The sequence below is a fragment of the Suricata suricatta genome, chromosome 1 (genome assembly GCF_006229205.1).
Source record: "Suricata suricatta isolate VVHF042 chromosome 1, meerkat_22Aug2017_6uvM2_HiC, whole genome shotgun sequence".
NCBI classification, from domain to species: domain Eukaryota; kingdom Metazoa; phylum Chordata; class Mammalia; order Carnivora; family Herpestidae; genus Suricata; species Suricata suricatta.
Genome location: NC_043700.1, coordinates 74,479,639 through 74,499,399, shown reverse-complemented (window position 1 = coordinate 74,499,399; position 19,761 = coordinate 74,479,639). Strand labels below are relative to the sequence as shown.

Sequence of the window (19,761 nt, the reverse complement as noted above, 5' to 3'; positions counted from 1 at the left end):
GTGTGTGTGTGTGTGTGTGTGTGTGTGGCTGTAAGACAGACACAGAAAGAGAAGGAGCTGGAGAGGAAGGAATGAAGGAGGGGGAGCAGAATAAGGAGGAGGGAAGGGAGAGGAAGTGGAGGGAGTGGGAAGGGTGGAGGTCAGATACTGGAGACTACACAGAACAGGGTCCCAGGGAGCACAGGGGAAGTAAGAAATCCTGCCTGAAAGCAGCACAAAGGGAACAGAGGAGGGGAAGAGCCCCTGGGGATAGAGGAGGAAAAGCAAACGAAGTCAAAAAGGGGAAGCTGACCCAGGCTCAGCCCACTCCCCTAGCCTCTCTCACCAGAACTCCTGTCCCTCCTCCATCCCTGGCTCTCATCCTGCTGGAGCAAGGGTCCAGGCACAGCAGTCACCTTGGGTGGCTCAGGAATACCAACCATGACGCCTTGGGTGGGCCATGCAATGTTCTAACTTCATCCATGCCTGACTTCATGAGGACACCCCGAATGACAGTGACACGGTCTTAAAACACATGGCTCATACCCAGGCCTATTAGAGTTTTAGGACCTTAGGTGCAGAGGGCCCTTGAGAGCAATGGGGAGGGCCCTTTACCAAGGACAACTGGACTATGGCAGCACAGTGGTCCTCCTCTGGAAATAGAGCAGGGACAGGCAGTGCTCCACGACACAGGAAATGACCAATAACCGAGTCTGAACTTCCCTCCTGGTGCAGCCATCATCAAATATAAGTAAGTAAGTAAGTAAGTAAATAAATAAATAAATAAATAAGTGGTTTAGAACCATAAAGACAGTCAATGATTGAAAAAACATCTCTTCCAGGGCAACCACTTGAGACAATGCAAACATCTTTTTAAATAGACTTTTAATTCTAAAATACTAGCCAAGACTTAAAACAGAGTGGTAACACTAAATCTGCCTTTCAGAAATTAAAAAAAATGGAAGAAATTTCATTACAGGCTTAAATGGGAGTTTTAATATGTGTACTGAATTGATAAGAAATTTGAATACTTGCAGCGATCTGTAGCAATATATGATAAGCTGTTTCAAGGTACAATTGAATAATTAATCATTTAATACATATTTGAAAAGTTTTGCATTTATAATAAGAAAAGTTCTATGCTGATTTAAAGTATTAACTCATATCTTCACCCCAATGTTTAATAAAAAAAGATTGGAAAGAATGTTTTCCTTAATTACTCCCCACTCCCCACCTTTCTTCCAACTCCAATAAAGCCAGTACACAGCTGGAAATAAGGTCTTTGGGAACTTTCAGATCTCTTTCACCATAAAAGGCAAACACAAAGGATCAACTATTAAAATTCTATTCTATTAAAAATAGCAAAGCTTCTGTTTGTGAAAACTGCATGCCCTATCATACTTTTTTATCATAAATGTCATCCTCATAATTAGCAATGATAACTTAGAAAGCATCTTCTAGACTGATTAATAGATTGTTTGGCTCACTGGTTCAATAATTCACTTATTCAGACTGAGAACAAACTGAGGGCTGATGGGGGAGGGGGGAGGAGAAGGGGTGATGGGCACGAAGGAGGGAAATGTCGGGATGAGCAGTGCGTATTATATGGAAACCAACTTGACAATAAACTATAAAAAGAAAAAAAAATAAAATTATTATACACTATCTAAAAAAAGAATAAATGTTAGCTTAAAAAAATAATTCACTTATTCGGCAAATATTTATAGAGTTCCTCCTTTGCCTTGGACACTATGCTGATGCAGGCGCTGGAAATTAAAAAACCGATTAAGGCAAAGTTCGCGACTTCCAGGAGGAGGTACCAGTGAAACAAAGTGGGGGTACTGATACTTGAAAAAGAGCTGCCAGTGCAGCTAAGAGGTAGCTTAAAGCAGTGAGTGGGCAAGCAAGGGAGGATCACATCACAGCATTCTACCCTTGGCTGAACGGCCTATATTGCTCCCTTACACAAAATGCCAGCTCCTTCCTCCACCTGGCGGAAGGGTATGGAAGTCCAGGTACTGGCTGAGGGAAAGTAGAGGGGCGTGTTCAGCAGACATGAATGTGCAAAGTGTTGGCAGCCTACCCGTGAGATGGGTTCTCCAGTTCACTTGGATCACATGGCATTTAACGTTGGTAGCCATACTGTCTCTCTTGAAGCCCTCTCTTTTCTTGGGACCTGTGACATGCAATACTCCCCTGTCTTGCTTCCTTTACCCACTGCCGCTAACATGAATTCAAAATTTGTATCTTCAGCTGGATCCTCTCTTTAAGCTTCAGATGTCTACAATAACTGCTTATTTGATAACTTTTCTTGAATAACTGGAAGGCAATTCAATCTTATGTTCCAAACTGGCCTCATACTCTCCCTTCATCTTTCCTTCCAAACTCTGGTCCTCTGCCTTTGCTCCCATATCCAAGGGAGTGACACCAAATCCTACCTGGCGCTGCAGGTGGAGACCTGGAGGTCACCGGCGACACCCACTTTTTCCTCCCTTCCATTCTCTACCTGATTCTGACCACCTGTTGATTCCACCTTTCACATCCTTGCATTTCTATGTCCCATCATTACACTGTTCTGCACTGAGCTCCTCCTGCCACTGGCTTTACACATGCTGGTCCCTGAGCCTCAGTCAGCTTCCCTCTTCCTGCACTCCCTACGCCCGGTTCACACTAGTTTAATCAATCCCAGGGAAGCCTTTCCGGACTAGATCAATACTTCCCATTAACTGCCCTTAAAGTACTTTCCCTTTCAGCACTTAGAATTTGAGGATTCTCAGGTCAATATCAGTCTCCCTGATTAGACTCTATGTTCCACGAGACAAGGACTATATATATGTTTTTTTCCTATTTGAGAACTGCCACTCAGAATACTGACAACAGTTAGTATGCATTCTCTGAATGAATGCAGGATGAAGCATGCGTATGCATTCAGACTTTAGCTGCAAGACATTCTCTTTAACTTAGTAGTCTCCCTAAAAAATACAGGTTCTAGGATAGCATCCTGTGACAGAGTTACTGATCTAGCTGGTGTGATTTGATCAAAAGGCTTTATGTCATTTCCAAATGTTTTCAGAGAGTCGGTTCTCCCCTTTCTCAACTTTGTAAAACACAGGCCTCCCTTACTCGTTAGTAGAGAGAAAACTACAGAACTGTAGGTTGGAGTTGAGGTCAACGTCTGAAGAACAGGAACAACATTTTTAGTCTAATAATTGTATAATACCATAACATTTAACTATTTATAACATTGGAAAGCAATTTTTGTGTTTCTACTTTGTCTTGATTTTTTTTTTTAGAACAAAGAAATGCACACAAAGCATATATGGCTTTTTCTATTTTGAGTTTCCTACTTATTTCCCAAACTCTTTAATTTAGATTTCAAATATAAGCTGCTTTCCCCTAAATCTCATTTGTTAAAAAGGATTCTTAACAATTTTGTACTTTTTCAGAACCTGTACACTTGGATATGTGTGTACAATTAAAAATTAACAGAACACACCATAAGCATAGGCAAAAAAAGAAAAACTGCACTTCATTAAAATGAAAAACTCTGATTTTAAAGGGGTATTATGAAGAATGAAAAGCCAACCCCCAGAATGGGAAAGATACACAAATTATATCTTTGAGAAGGGTTTAATATCCAGAAAACATAAAGACTTCTACAACTCAAGAACAAAAAGACAAACAACCCAATTAAAAGTGATTAGAGGACTTGAACAGACATTTCTTCAAAGAAGATCTACAAATGGCCAATAAGCTTATGAATGGAGGCCCAACATCATTCGTCATTAGGGAAATGCAAACCAAAACCACAATGAGATATGACTTCACAACTACTAAGAAATAAGCCTGACAGAGCAAGACAAATGCTGCAGGATATCACTTATATGTGGAATCTAAAAAAGGCTAACTCGTAAAAACAGAGAGCACAATAGTGGTTACGGGGGTGGCGAGGGGGAAAGAATAGGAGAGATACTGTTTTAAGGGTACAAACCAGCAACTAGTAGACAACTAAGTTCTGTAGATTTAATGTACAGTGTAGTGAATGTATAAAACATTACACTATAACCCTCAATCTTGTGAATGGACTAGATCTTAATTACCCCTACCAAAAGGAAGACAAGATAATTATGTGCCCTGATAAAGATACTAACTATGGCTACAGTGGTAATCATATTACAATATATAAATATGTCAAATCAATTTTTATTGCTTAAGTTTACTCAATGTTATATGTCAAATATATTTCAAAATAAAAATATCCCACTTCCAAACATTTTATACCCAATAGTATAGCTATTTAAAAAAAACCCAAAAAACAAAAATGAAAGTATCAGCAAGGATGTGGAGAAATTGGAACTCTTGTTACTCTTGTCACATTGCTGGTGGGAACGTAAAACAGTACAACTGCTGTGAAAACAGTATGGTGTTTCCTCAAAAGTGTTTTTAAAATTTTTATAATGTTTGTTTATTTTGCGACAGAGACAGAGAAGAGAGAGCATCCCAGGCAGGCTCCACACTGTCAGTGCAGGGCCCACACGGGGTTCTGTCTCACAAACTATGAGATCATGACCTGAGCTGACATCAGGAGTTGGCCGCCAAACTGACGGACCACCCGGGTGCCCCTCCTCAGAAGTTTATCACAGAATTATAATATGTTCCAGAGATTCCACTCCTAGGTATATACCCAAAAGAAACGGAAGCAGGGGCTCAAAAACGGATACTTTTACACAAATGTTTACAGTAGCAATATTCACAATAGCCAAAGGTATAAACAACCCAAGTGTCTATCAACAGATGAACGGATAAATAAAATGTGGTCAGTGCTCTCTATTTGGTAAAAAGAAATAAGGTAGTTAGTTATATTCTATAAAGTTGCAGCAAACACTGAATTAGTAAATACTGAACTGCTCTTCCTAAGGGAAATAGGTTCTCAAGAGCCACTGGTCAGTCACTTTTATCAATTAATCTATATATAATCCTGTTTTATGTGCATTTCTATTTAAGCACATCTTCATAATATATATTAATATAACATATATGTTATAACATTAATATGTTATATTAACATATATTATCAGATATATATGTATGTGTGTGTATATATATATATATATGATTCATTAACACTGAACTTACAGCCAACAACACTATAACTCATGCCTGAAAGAAGCTTATCTAAGACCTATATTTTTACTCTAAGGCACATAATAGCCATCTTGCTTTAGGTACACTAGAATGCACTTTAGCACTACATTTAGAGATCATATTAAAAATGAAATCGCCAAAAAACAGCACAAAAATGCAAAAAAAACCAAAACAAAACATGGTACTACTTAGACCATGAAGAGGGTACTTGCTCCCAGCATGAGGGCTGAAATACAAAGACAGAGTCTCAGCTGAAATGTACACGCTGAGCAACTCTAACTTACTGCTGTTCTGGGAACATCTAGGAAGGACCATAGAAGTGCTCGGAGTGTTGACTTTGGGGTTACAAAGAAATGTAGCCAGAAGGTCAGTTCACAGATACAGAATCTACAAACAATGAGGAATGATTCTATATACATACAATGGAATAATATTCGGTCATAAAATGAAATTCTGGTACATGATACAATAGGGGTGAGTCTTGATAACATGAGGTTTAAGGGAAATAAGCGAGACACAAAAGGATTCATACTATATGACCCTACTTATAGGAAACACCTAGAAAAGGCAAATTCATAGACTAGAGGTTATCAGGTGTCTGGGGGGAGGGGAGACCGTGGAGCTACCGTTTAACGAGTTCAAAGCTCTGTCTGGGATGATGAAAGCCCTGGAGATGGAGAGCGGTGACGGTCACACAACACCGTACATGTAACTAATGCCACTGAACTACACCCTTAAAAAGGATTAAAACCGAAAAGTTCTATGTAATATGTGTTTCATGAGAAAAATTTCAGATGTACTAAAGAAGACTGAATGGATCATTTAAATCGGCTAATGTCAAATGGAGACATGCTGGGTGGCTCGTGTAGCTATTGCTGTTTATCTACACTTCCATTTAAAGCAATGGACTTCCTTAGTATGTTTTTCTTTTGGTTTATAGATCATATTTAAAAAACAGGCTTGTGGGGTGCACGGGTGGCTCAGTCGGTTAAGCATCCAACTTCAGCTCAGGTCATGATCTCACAGCTTGTGAGTTTGAGCCCTGTGCCAGACTCTGTGCTGACAGCTCAGAGCCTGGAGCCTGCTTTGGATTTGTGTCCCTCTCTCGCTCTGCCCCTCCCTTGCTCATGCTGTTTCAGTCTCTCTTGCTCAAAAATAAATAAAACATTAAAAAAAATTTTTTTTAATAAATAAAAAAACAGGCTTACTATATAATAATATGAGGAACATGAGTAAAGGAAAATATGCATGTCGTTGTTTGGCCTCGTTTCACTCTTTTGGTGAAGAACTATGTGCGGTAGAAATATTCTTTTTGACTAATCACCAAAAAAAGGGTCACCTTGAGAACCAACAATGGATGCTCCTAATTTATACTGGAATGAAATGGTCTTGGTGGCATACCATGTCTGAGTGACCAGGACATCCTGGGTAAACTGCTAGGCCACCATTCAAGTTTCCTGGCACAATGTGTCCATTTTTCATCTTTTGCATTATTCTTCTTTATCATCAATCTATTTCTTATGTGCTTCCTTCCTTACCAGAACGCTATTTTCATATCTCGAGAGAGAGCCATCTGCTAGGACATGGTTGTGGTTACTATCATAATTCAAATGTTCCCTTTTTATTTTAGGTATTTCTTGACCCAACAATTACAAAGCAGCACTGCTGGAAATAAGCGTACGTGAAATGTGCTAACGTGGAATGCGAACAGCACTGAAATGTAAACATAACATAGGAAGGAACTCATGGCCAAAGAAATACCTCTCACAGTTCTTTTGATCTTTTAAAATGCATCATAAAACTAAAAATGTTTCACTACACAATAACATCTTGGCTTTTTTTATGATTGCAAAGATGGGTAATTATGATTGTCACAAAAACACACTGAGCAGCTGTATACTGTTAACAAAAGAACCGCTGTATGAATGCATGTAAAAGTTGGCACTTCATAAATTTCCTAGAAATTAGTCTTCTCAACTGGAGTAGATACCAAACGAGACTGTTTTCTATTAATCGTGGCTTTGTACCAGTCAAGTTTTTAGAGCCAACTGGATCATCTTTCTTTTGGGATAATTCCCACATATTATATGAGATCTACATATACTGATTTATATATACTCAGACATATACATTATAATTCTGCAAGAGTAATTTTTAAATTCTTAAATGATAGATTTTTTACTCTTAAAATGCTAGTGTCAGTGGATTCTTTCACAAACATACATATGATTTATGTTTAGAAATCATAAAAAAAGCATAACAAATAACTCCGCAGGTTATTTATGAAGGCTAATTAATAGGTACTTACTCATTAAAGACTAGGTCTGGCGCAAAATAGAGAAATTGGCTGTTTGTATGTTTGTACGATCTCCAGCTCAAGGCAAATGATGATAGACACATCCAAGAGTACTGGATTAGGGTAATTTGGTCCTCAAGAGGCAAGTTTTTGAATCCTGAAGAACAGAACAATTAATCACAGAAATACACTTAGCATTTAAATACATTTCAGGAAGAAGTTTCTTAAGGCAACCCCAAATAGTCACCTTTTTCTAACAGATTCAGATCAATTCAATAACCATTTAAGGAGCACCCACCATGGGTATGGCCCTCTTTAACACTTCATTTTATTTATTGAGAGAAAGAGAAAGAGAAAGAGAGAGAGAGAGAGAGAGAGAGAGAGAGAGAGAGAGAGAGAGAAAGAGCAAGAGCGAGCAAGCGTGCACGTGTGTGTGAGAGTGTGTGAGTAGGGGAGGGGCAGAGAGAGAAAGAGAGAGTCCTAAGCAGGTTCCTTGCTGTCAGTGCAGAGCCTGACTCAGGGCTCGATCTCCCAAACCATGAGATCATGACCTGAGCCTAAATCAAGAGTCAGATGCTTAACCAACTGAGCCACCTAGACGTTCCAACATTTCATTTTAAATTCACCCTAAATTTTCAATGAGGGTGAACTGCCAGAACCAATAAAACCAGGGAGTTCAGACAGTTTCACTGTGTGTTATGGTCTAAAATCTTTGGTTAGACTGAAATAATTTGTATTAACCTGTAAAACTTGCTTCATCCTATTCACAATAATATTCAAATAAAGACTACTTTAATAACTGTCAACTCCTACATATCAACAGTAATGGTGGAGATTTTAACTTTTGTGAATTTGCAGTGGTTGAAAAAGTACTACTCCTTGTTTCCCCTTGTCTGGGAGAATACTGGACTTCAACAAAGCTATGAAGTGGAATAAGTGTCTTTGGCACCTGTCTTCCTCTCTCTCACAGTCTTCATTTCTAGGCTTATGTCAGCCCATCTTTTGCTCCTTTTCTTACTCCCAGGGGCATCATGGTTTTCTTCTGTTTGCAGAGTTTCACGAGAAAAAGTTCCTCTTCACACACCCAACCATCAGAGCTTTCCCCAGTCTTTTTTCTTATGGCTCCTGGCTGACCATAGATAATCCAAGAAACTTTTTTTTTTTTTTGAGAGAGTGTGCAAGTGGAAAAGAGGGGCAGAGAGAGAGGGAGAGACTACATCTTAAGCAGGCTCCATGCCCAGTGCAGAGCCTGACACCTTAAGTGTTAAGGTCACCAACATGAGATCATGACCTGAGTTAAAATCCAGAGTCAGATCCTCAACTGAATGAGCCACCCAGGTGCCCCCAGAAATTGCTTTGATTAACAAACTGGGACAATGTGATAACAATTCTAAGTGGTATTTCTGCAGATTAAGAAGGGCCTTATTAATAAAATTCTATAGCATAAAAAATGACTACAGAAGGAATTTCAAGGACAGTTAAAAAGGTTCTGGAGGCAAGATGGTATTTTCAGAAAGAACAGTCTTTCAGGATCTCCTACAACTGACTTGATAGGTCTTGGTTTACTTGTCTGTGATCAGATTCGCCCTGGTTACAAGCTCCTAATAATGGGCACAAACAGAATGTATTTTACCTTATCGATATTTCAAGATGGAAATGTCCCATTTCAATCAGCAGCACAAGAAATGTAGACTGACAACAGAACCTGTAGCCCTAACACCTCAGGGGAAATGAGCATATTAACAGATTTTCCCTACACACTTGATTAGTTCAGTAATGATTAAAAAATTTTGGTCTGAGGACTTCAAACTCCAGCTGTACTCTTGGGAGATGGTGAAATGTGTTGCCCGGACCTATCTTCTTCAGGATCCAGACCTTGAAAGGAGAGGCACACCTACCTGGAAGTACCTTTGCCCACTTCACGACTTGGATCATCTGCTTGCCTGCTAAGCGGTTAAGCGTGGAGAGTAGGTTTTCGGCTGTGTCTGGTTTTGAGCTGTCGTAGCCTGCATACACGATCTCGGGCTCGATGTTTTCCAGGATCGCGACAGGGGTAGGCGTGAGTGCCCGGGAGAGTGTGGACAGCTGAGGAACCAGCGCGGAGTTGACCGACGGCTCTTTTGCAGGAGCGATGTACGTCGTCCCCTCCTCGGGGCTCTGGGGGGGTGGGGGAGGAGGCGGGGGCGGCTGCTGTGACTGCTCCTCGTGAATACCTTTTAACTTGCCCAACTTCTTTGACTTTCGAGCTGTAAAAGAAATGATAAACAATGAGGGCAAATTTAGATTAGGCTTGGGATACATCACATGAGGTAAGTTACAATTTAACATTGACTCAGTTGATTAGTTTGCTTTTAAAGATGTCTTGTCACAGTAACAGAAATAGAGCCTTCTCAGTGTTTTTTCCAATACCAGGCACAGTCCTAATTGTTTTATGTTAATTAACCAATGTAACAATTTTATGAGCAGCCACTATTAAGATTCTTTTATAATGAGGAAACAGACCAGAAGGGTTAAGAAATAGGTCTAAGATCACACAGCTAACACATGACAAAGATGAGAGTTGAGAGGAAGTTAAATTACTTCATACGCTAGTGAATTACATATGCTTCCATTAAATCTTACATAAACCAATTAATTTCTGCCTATTCTCCACCAACAAGCTGGCAACAAGTATTAGAATGGATCTTATTCTAGTGCTGTCTCTGCTCCCTCTAATTAGCTTTGCTGACTCCTTTACTAGTTCTTGGCGCTTCTCTACCACTTACTCTTCCTGTTCTGGTCCATGTGCAATCGCTGGCTTATCCAGTTGTTTGGCCTTAATGTTGCTAATCCTAATCCTCAGTTACACTGTGAACTGCTGAAACACAAAGATTGGGTGTTCCTCCTTGTTACAGCCCCTATGGCACCTTGGCAAACGCTATAACTGGAGAAAGTGATTTACAAATTGCCATCAAATTAATGGGAGAGTAATCAACTCCGAAGAAAGGCAACAAAATGGAATAAATTAAATATCTAGATGATTTCTGGTTGGAGAGCTAACTACTAGCTAACTACATATACAGGTTTAAGTGACACCAACACGCACATATGCAATCTTTAGAAACCTGAGTCACTCATTATGATTCCCAATAATGCCCTGTTTATTCTTAGAAGTGCCATCTTTTGGACAATATATATCATGTGGTCATTTTAATTAAAACCAAAGGATCAGTAAGTATTAATTTTACTAGAACCTGTTTTTCTTTCTCATTTTTCTCAAGGGCTCTTAAAATAGACAATGAGAAATGAAAGAATGTGGAAGTGTAAGGGAAACTGGAAGGAAGATGGAAGGGTGGGGTTGGACGGTAAGTGTGTGGGGTCACTGGGTAGACAGAAAACTGGGAAGATGGATGGATGACTAAATGGATAAAAAGAAAAGGAAGCTTAGGAATGCCAAATTGAGCTTAGAGCTATGGTAAGTAATAACTTTCAATTTTATGGAAGAATTTATTTTAAAATTCTTGAACGACCAGCCACTTTCTACTTATTTCAAATGTGGGGAACTTCTAGCATGCACATTTAATGCAGAGTAGAAAGATATCACACTAATTAACTTGAATTAAAAAGCAACCATTCATGATTACAATCATGGCCATTAATGTATACTGCATTCATCACAGAAACACTTACCAATCTGGATAAAAGACAAGCCACTAGCCAGCAACACATCTATCTGCCACACATCTATTAAATATTGGAACTGGGCTTAAAAGACATAATTCCCATCTTTTGAGGAGTTTTAAAACTAGCAAAACAATTTTAAAGCAGTCATTTCAAATCATTTCTTTTCATTATAGACTACCTCCTTCAGGAAAAGATTTGTGGCAGAAAACCCTGATTTTTGGAACTGTTTCAATGAAAAGCAAATGTATCATATTCACATATGCTAACGGGAAGCTGTGGACAAGTACTGCACAGCAGCGCTGAGCTTACAGTATGCAACTAAGATGTTCCTGACAAATGAATGCGTGAACAACCAACCAAGAAAAAACCCAGCAAAATGCCTCATCGATAGGATATATTGATTATTTGGGGAATTAGGTACCTGGGAACTGCCTGCATCACATAAACTTTTCTCTAGGCTCAACTAATCCATCTGAGAAATGGAGATGATAGGGCTCTCCTCTCCTGTCTCACAGAGGGTGAAATGGATAAGAAAACAACATGCTGAGAATTATTACCGACATCTGAAGTAATATTTTCGTGTTACTTCCATTCTTTCCATAATTCTTCAAATAGTAAAAATATTCCAGTTCATTAAAATGTCCTCCTTCTTTATAAGACTACATTAATGATAACAGTAGTTTGATTGACTAGCAATAGCCAAGGGTTATATTTTCAAATTTTATTAAAATTGATGTTTGCTTGCAAATTAATTATAAAATTCATATTTCTTTTAGGCCTTAGGTCTATAATGCTGTGTTTATTCTCATGGCTGACTGAAGGTCAATCTATAAAATATCATGAAGATTTTCTCTAGCACTTATCCACAAGGCTATGGCCAGTAGCCTAACTTATTGAGCAGATTATCATTATATTTGGTATTTCAGTTACACTTAATTTTACCCTGTGATTTTGGGAATATATGTGGGACATGTTTGGAACTGAGGAATTATCTGTATTTATTTAAACAGCTCAGTGTAATAAATATTTTCAATATGTAGATTTTGTAGCCATGTGTATTCATCCAGTATCTTTTATAAAAATACGGGGAGTAACATAATTAATTATACTTACATTACTTGAAGTAGTCTTCTAAAATGTTTGAAAATTTTATCCTGCTCTTCTACTACATGTTATATTCTAAAATGAAAGCTCCTAACAGTTGGTAATAGTGTCTTATGTATTCCTAAAACATCCTTTCCATGATGCTTATGGTACTCAGTAAACATTGAATTTATTTCAGATATTAATAAATGTTAATAAATTATTATATTCTTAATGGAATTATGCTATATGGTTTCCCTTCTAATCCTTCTCTCTTTATCTAATTCATATTATTTTTATACTTTAAGATTGGCACCGGCTTCAAATCCAAGTGTATAATTAAGATGTTTGCTAATTACACAGGAAAATCTTTTGCCAAAAATCCTTAATAAGCATGTTTCCATTATCCAAAGCATCAGTGAATATTAATTTGGGGTCTTATCACTGCCTACCAACCACCTTACTAAATTAACATGGAGTTAATGGGCATTGGGCTTGGGGACTCATGCTCCCAGGTGCCAGAACCACACTTCATTTCTTAAGTGCCAGCAACAGCTGTGTATGTGGGGGAGGGGGAAGGGGGTGCATTGTGGGGTGCATTTACGTGAATTTAAACATGTCCCAGTCCCACTCCAACCTAGAGGAGCTTCACTTGTTCTACCTGGATGTTACAGTAACTAGTATGTGCTCACTGGCTGCCCTCAGCTGCCAAGTCCTAATTACTAGCAGCATCTTGGCAGCCACTTTTTCTTGGCACTGCTGGAGGACAGAACTCTGTACACTTTCTGCCACTGTTCCCCCAGCAGCTGTGCAGTGGGGACGCCCTGCTTCCTACCTTGACCAATATGCAGAACAGCATGCAGGGAGCCTCTGATGGGACCTCATAAAACGTGTGAAGAATTCCCACTGAGATCTCATGATTCACCAAGGCCTGGAGACGTGGCAGAGCATGGTTTACTCTGTGTCTCAAGGCTGACAGGACCTGTAACACACTTTCTGGACAAACTACTGCTGTGGAAGAATGATGGCTGGCTAGGAATGGTTTCATCTGTGCATCTCCTAGTAAGATGGTGGGATGGGTCTCTCCGTGGTTCATGTTGCTTTCGTTGTGATCTTCCTCAAGTATGTTCAATTAGAGATATTTTAGTCCAAGAAATGGGTAATTGGGACAGCCTTCCACCCACCCCCACCCCTTCTGGAGTAGAATGAAAGACTAGTATGGGATTTTTTTCAATCACAACATTTCACTGGAGAAATTGAAAGTGAGAATTCTGTCATTTTTAGAAATGCTTCATGCCATGCCTTCAAGTTTTAGGTCTTGGCAGTAAGCATTAGAGAGGATATACTGAGGTTATACAAAAACATGGCTTTTCTGTTCACAGGCCAAATATAATTTCTGGTTTGGACCCACAGGACGGGAACAGTGCCCACCCGTTCCTCTCTCTTCTCTCTTGCCACCCTTGTCTCGCTCCCTATCCTCCGCATCCTCTTTGTTTGCTTTCCTACTGCCAGAGAAGACATGCTCAGAGCATCAGGGTGACCACCGAGTCTTTCTGTGTCACAAAACCAAAGGAAGGAATGTCATCGTTCTACAGGTTTAACAGTTTTGCAGTGAAACCTCTCTGATTGGTTCTCACAGGAAAAAGAGCGTGTGTGGTTCACAAGGCAGTGCATACTCATGGGAGTGGGCTGAGGGCCCAGGGGCACTGTGCCTACATTGCTTTAGGAATAAATGATTAGCTTCTCAATGGATAATAAACCAGTGGCATTTCAATTGTTTGTAAATACTTCTTGAGTGGTTAAAGAACTTGAAGACGGAGTGTTTTAAGAAGTATCTCTAAACATTCTCACATTAATGTACATAACTTAATAAATTTACAGGCATTATCAATGTTATTAGCATAGAGAACATGCTAAGACAAACTCAAGCCTAACTTTTGACCATGTTAAAAGACATTCTACATTATACAGACACACAGATGTAATCGTATGAGGTGATATATTATGTGAATTAGCTTGTGGTAATCATTATACAGGTACATTGTATGACAATACCATGTAGCACACCTTAAATATATATATAATCTTTTATTTGTTGATCATAACATCAATAAACTTGGGGTAAAAGGCATTCTGAATGTGTGGATCTCCATATATTAAATTTTAACGTGTGCACAAAGATATCTGTAGATATCTTTGTATCCCCTTTAATAAGCACAATTTTGTGGCTATTGTAGAATATATTTATTCACTACTTAGCAGATAACCAAAATCCACTCACTGTGTAGAGGTATGCTGGTTCTGTGAGCAGTGCAATGTTGAATAACAAGACCTGAGCCTGGACAAGAGATGGCACTCTTGTGGAAGTTGGATCAACACATAAGAAAGTAATTAGGTCTATAAAGTGGGATATGATAAGAGTCAGGTTACTGACAATACATTTGGAGAGTCAGACAATGGCAGAGATAAGTTGTTTCATCATTTTATGGAAGGTCACATTTATAATACCTCTCTGTATTAATTCCCACCATGCCCTGGTTTGCTTTTAGTGTGATTCAGATTATACTGAAGACCCATGTGGACCAGGGCACCTGCCTGTGCTGGAATCCACCCAAAGTCAAGCACGACTGATCCCCCCCTCTAAGACAAGAGTCCCTCAGACTAGAAGCCAAATCTCAGCAGAGAGACCCAGGGGAATCTGAGACAGTCAGAATAGGCGTCCACTAACTTTGCAGAGATGGTAACAAGGTTCTGAAGACAACCCCCAATGACATATTCTGATACTTTCCCAATAGACATACAAAGTCAGAAAGGTGCAAAGCCAGCATCCACCTATGAGGTACTTCTGGGGGTTGTATAAATAGATGATTAATATGATTGTTTTTAAATATATATGGTATTTATATTTTCTGTAGCTCTAGAATATATACACATACATCTTTTATGTATATAAATGTAATTTTTTTCTTCTAATACTTAACAACATTTTTCCCCTCCCCTTTTTCTTTTAATGCCAGTCAGACTCAGCGATGTGGGCACAATCCAGAGGGTGTGTGTGGGGAGGGTTCTATCTTGGGCCAGAGTTGTGAAAGTGAAGCAGCAGGTCTTTGAGGTCTGGCCAGGTTGAGACCACTTTAAATCAAGCAAGAATCTTACAAGAGGAAACAGAATGTCAGAGAAATGGCCTCTTGGTGGTACCCTCTGGGTGATGGAGAAACCTTTCAAAGCTTTCTTACACTGAAACCTGGGCTAGGTTTGTATTAAAGCAAGAGACTGCCATAGGATTGAGTGGCAGGGCTGAACATAAATTGTAGTTCCAAAGCTCTCTGTGGCTCTACTTTTTTAAGTTTATTTATTTTGAGAGAAGCAAAGACAGTGCAAGAGTGGGAGGGGCAAAGAGAGAGGGAGGGAGAGAATCCCAAGTAGGCTCTGCACTGTTAGCACAGAACCTGACATGGATCTTGAAGCTACAAACTGTGAGATCATGACCTGAGCCAAAACTGAGAGTCAGACACTTAAATGACCGTGCCCATGGCATCCCTGGGGCCCTACTTCTGCAGAACTGTCAGCAGTGGTGGGGCAGGGAAGCAGCAGGCACCTCATGGCCAGCTGGGGTGGACAGCGGGTGGATCACATGGAACAGCTTCTACCTGGGCCTTGCCAGGACCAGGCAAATCTTCCACGCGCAAAGCCCTGGACAAAAAATGCTTAGTGAAGAGAAAAGGTGGGGAAAGACTAGAATCAACTTATTCTATAGTAGAGGGTGAGGGGAGATATGAGAGACGGAAGAGCAATTTAAAAAACATGGCAAACCATGGTGAGGATCTGCTTTCTATCCCCACTGAAGTTAAGACAAGACATAAAGGCTTTAAAGGGCAGAAGGGATTGAGATTAGATACTAGGATAATTTCCTTCAAGTGTTCTGGAACTCATTATGGAGAAAGTCTGGAATGAGCTACCTGCAAGAGCATGTAATATTATTTTCTAAAAACTCCAAAGTAATAGGTAGACAGGCATCCTGCTTGCCTAATGCAGTTCTGTCCTAAGGTAGGAAAACGTGATTCAATGAGTTGCTGAGATCCAGCGGCCCCACAATGGAAGAAAATCAGACCTCCATTGTACGTTCTAGCTTTTTATTTGTCTAAGAAGAACTTCTCTGGTTGATGTTTGTCTGAGAAACAGGAATACGTTCCTTACCCCTGTAAGTGTGGTAAGAGATAATTTTAGAAGTATCTTTCCAAAATATTTCAAAGGGCAAATACTGCAATGTCAGACTGCATGCTGGGAAGAATGTCCGGCACCATGGAAAAAACATCTCAAGTTCCACCCTATCCCCCAGCAGTCACACCTTGTCGGCTAGACACAGCTACAGGTCTGTTTGCTAGGTTCTGTGTTTAAAATGGGGTCTTTGGTTTTCTCCTAATCCTGAGACTACATAATTTTCTTAGTGGGGAAATAGCAATAGTAAAGAGCTACCATTGATCAGGGATCTGTATGTTAAGTGCTAGAACATCATTTTTTCAAAATACCTTATTTACTTCTCCTAAGTGCCTTGTGAGGTACTATTGTCATCCCCTTGCACAGGGTCACAAGGATGGCACTGATGTGACAGTGGCAGAGTCAGTAGGTGGTGGGCTATCATAAAGATGTGAAAGACGAAGAGAGAAACCCCATTACATTTGTAGACGACATCAAACCAAGAGGTCAAAGGAGTGTGGCAAAGGGCCAAGCCCTCAGATGACTGTCAAATTTTGAGCAAGGTTACCATTAGGTCACCTGTATCGAAGAGATTAATCTCTTTAATAGGAGGCATATAACAACCTGTACCAATCCACACAATACTTTCTCTCCTATTTCTGTGGACTCGGGGGCTGCTGCTGTAGGGAATGGCCCAGGCTTTCTGCTTTCGCTCCGTGTGAAGACACCATACTCCTGATGGAAGGAGATACCAAGAGGCAGAATTCAGACTGGTCTGTATGAAAAATAGAATTCACTGGGGCGAGAGCCTACGCCTTCTGATTAAAAGTAAAATTCCTAACTTCCATTCTATCTAAGAGTTGAGTTCTTTGCACAAATAGATGTTTGGAATCAAATGAACATTCTTGAGCAAATACATATTATTCACTTGCTTTGTAAATTCACATTCCTTAGGAATAACTATGCTATGCTCAAGACTGATACAACTGTGTATGTAAAACAAAACACAAACCAATAAGCAAAAAAAAAAAAAGAGAGAGAGAACACCTCCATCTAATTTTATAATATACTTAACGTAAGAAAAACAGAGCCGTGATAGCTGTGGACGCCAAGCACAAGGTCCCTCCCTCAGTTAAAAAGTTAATTCTTTAACAGCTGCAAGGGTTGCCTTCTTGGCATATGTTTGCGCACCGAATTTATTACACGAAGCATGATCTCATTGGGTATGCAAGGTAAATAGTCTCATTAAGGATGTTTTATGAAGAAACATTACTGTTCTAACAAGGTCAAAGGGTGAACAAGGTATGAGAAAAAGGCAGAAGGCAGTGACCTGGAAACAGACTACAGTGCCCAGCTTAATTTACTGTGCCCTCCAGAGCGCCAGCACCATCCTCCATAGGCTCAGGCCCAGGAGGACGGGTCAGATGCCAGAACACATGCTGGGCAGAAAACCCACGGAAAGGGCCCGGTGCACATCTTCTCAAACCAGCAAGTCTGCTAAATAGGATCTACCTTAAGCAATTGTATGTACGTATGTATGTATGTATGTATTTTTACAAGCTTACCTAACAGATATATTAGGTTATTTACCATAGGCTAATGGCATTTTTCTTTATAATACTGTCAGCACAACATTCTGTAAATAAGCTCTCAGAGAACATTTAAAATGTGCTGGTTTAACATTTGCCTGCACACCACATTTAGGCAGGTTTCAGCTGCTCCCTTATTCCCTCGTGGCACTTGCTCTCACTTCACTGTGATGGCTTCTTCATCTTGGTCCCTTTCATTGAACCCAGTGACCTCACAACCTGGAAGTATACTCCAATGCAATGAGGGAAGATGCCTAAATTCAATTTCAGATTTTTTGAAATGACTACTATTTGCGTATCTGAGAAATAAAAACTATGCAATGGAATGGAAAAACATGCAGACTAAGAGAATAGTTGTATCTCCAATACCAGTTTTCTTCAAAATATTTTTCCCTTAGCTCAATACTCCTTCTGTAAAAGAATTACTCAGAGCCACATCATTATAGTTACTATGACTTAACAGCATATTCTATATAAAATCATCTCAATTGTAAGCAATTTATAAGCAATACATTTACGACGCTTTTTTTTTTCATTTACATGAAAAGTAAACTGACTAGCCTCTTGTCAAGACTACCAATAGTGAGATTATGATTGAATGGCTAAAAATTATTAAAACTTCTTATCAAGAAAAAGAATTGACCTAGAAAACAAAACATAGAATAATAATACCATGAATTGATATAAACATGTACTTTTCACAGCTGGTATAACACAGAAAGCATTCTGTATTTCTGAGTACTGGTACTCTAGTGTTTTAACATTTTAAAAATGCAAAACAAAGAAGCCAAGCAGATTTTTAAAAAATCTTCATATTAGAAGCTAAGAATAATATAAAAAAAAGGATGAGTGTAATAAGTATATGTTAATGAGTTAACAGGAGTTTGGGGGTGAGGGGACTAAATAGGCCTGAAAAAAGAGAAAATAAATGTGAATGTTTGTGGGTTTTATGCATTTTAAATAAATATTACTCTACATTTTATTCCACTGACATTATCAGAATAACTCTAAATTAGGAATTAATAGTAGCCAATGATGCATGTACTTGAAAAAAATTATTTTTCTAGGCTGGGATCTCTTCAGGATACAGGCTGAATTGGTCTGGAAACTCCCAGATAAAGCGGAGCCAAACCAAATGGACTTTTTTGAATAAGTGATTCTCTTGCATTTGCTTCTCCGGGTTTCCTTCCAACTTTTCTCTGCACACAGAGTTAGCACTAAACCATTCTGAGGCGCTCTGATGACGTCTTGTGTTGGCAGGTCTCAGGTCCCTGCGGAGGACGAGCGCTCTCTCAGCGGCCTGGCGAGCAGCGCCGTGCCAGGGTGGGGGCAGGACACATGCCTGACCCCGCAGCGCTGTTTAGAAGACGAACTGCTATTTTTTCATCTGGTATTCTGCCACAGTGTAAATTCCAGAGCTTTGGTGACTCTCTTGAAACCTAATTCAGCACAGCAGGCTGGACAAAAAGCGTCTTTAAAAGAATATGCTTTCCATTTACGTTTCAAAAATATTCATCAAATGTATATCACTTGGCTATACTGAAAGCAAAAGGTTCAAGAAAGAATTTGAGAAAATTATTAATAAATATGATGCTAACTCATCAAAAAGGAACTTTGAGGAGAAGTAAACATTAAATCCCTTTTTATATTGAGTGATTCCTTATTACCTATTTTTCCTTCACAGAGGAGAATGAACAGTAGATGCAGATGAATACAAGTCATCCCGTCTCTGTCACAGCTTCAAGAGGAGCTGCCCACAGGAGGTCTTCTGGGGACTATTTAAGTGGTTTAGGAAGGATAATTGGGCCA

General features: G+C 39.5%; 1 protein-coding gene across 2 annotated transcripts in view; it reads right to left on the bottom strand.

The window, feature by feature from the left end:
• The window catches only part of NR3C2 (nuclear receptor subfamily 3 group C member 2), a 333,454-nt gene that overhangs the window by 59,598 nt on the left and 254,095 nt on the right, over window positions 1-19,761 (bottom strand). For both annotated transcript variants that reach the window (XM_029940345.1, XM_029940341.1), the window contains exons 5-6: window positions 9,319-9,666; window positions 7,433-7,577 (exon numbers count right to left, since the gene is read on the bottom strand). In XM_029940345.1, the coding sequence (XP_029796205.1) occupies window positions 7,433-7,577; window positions 9,319-9,666 (493 nt within the window). The remainder of the gene's footprint in view (window positions 1-7,432; window positions 7,578-9,318; window positions 9,667-19,761) is intronic.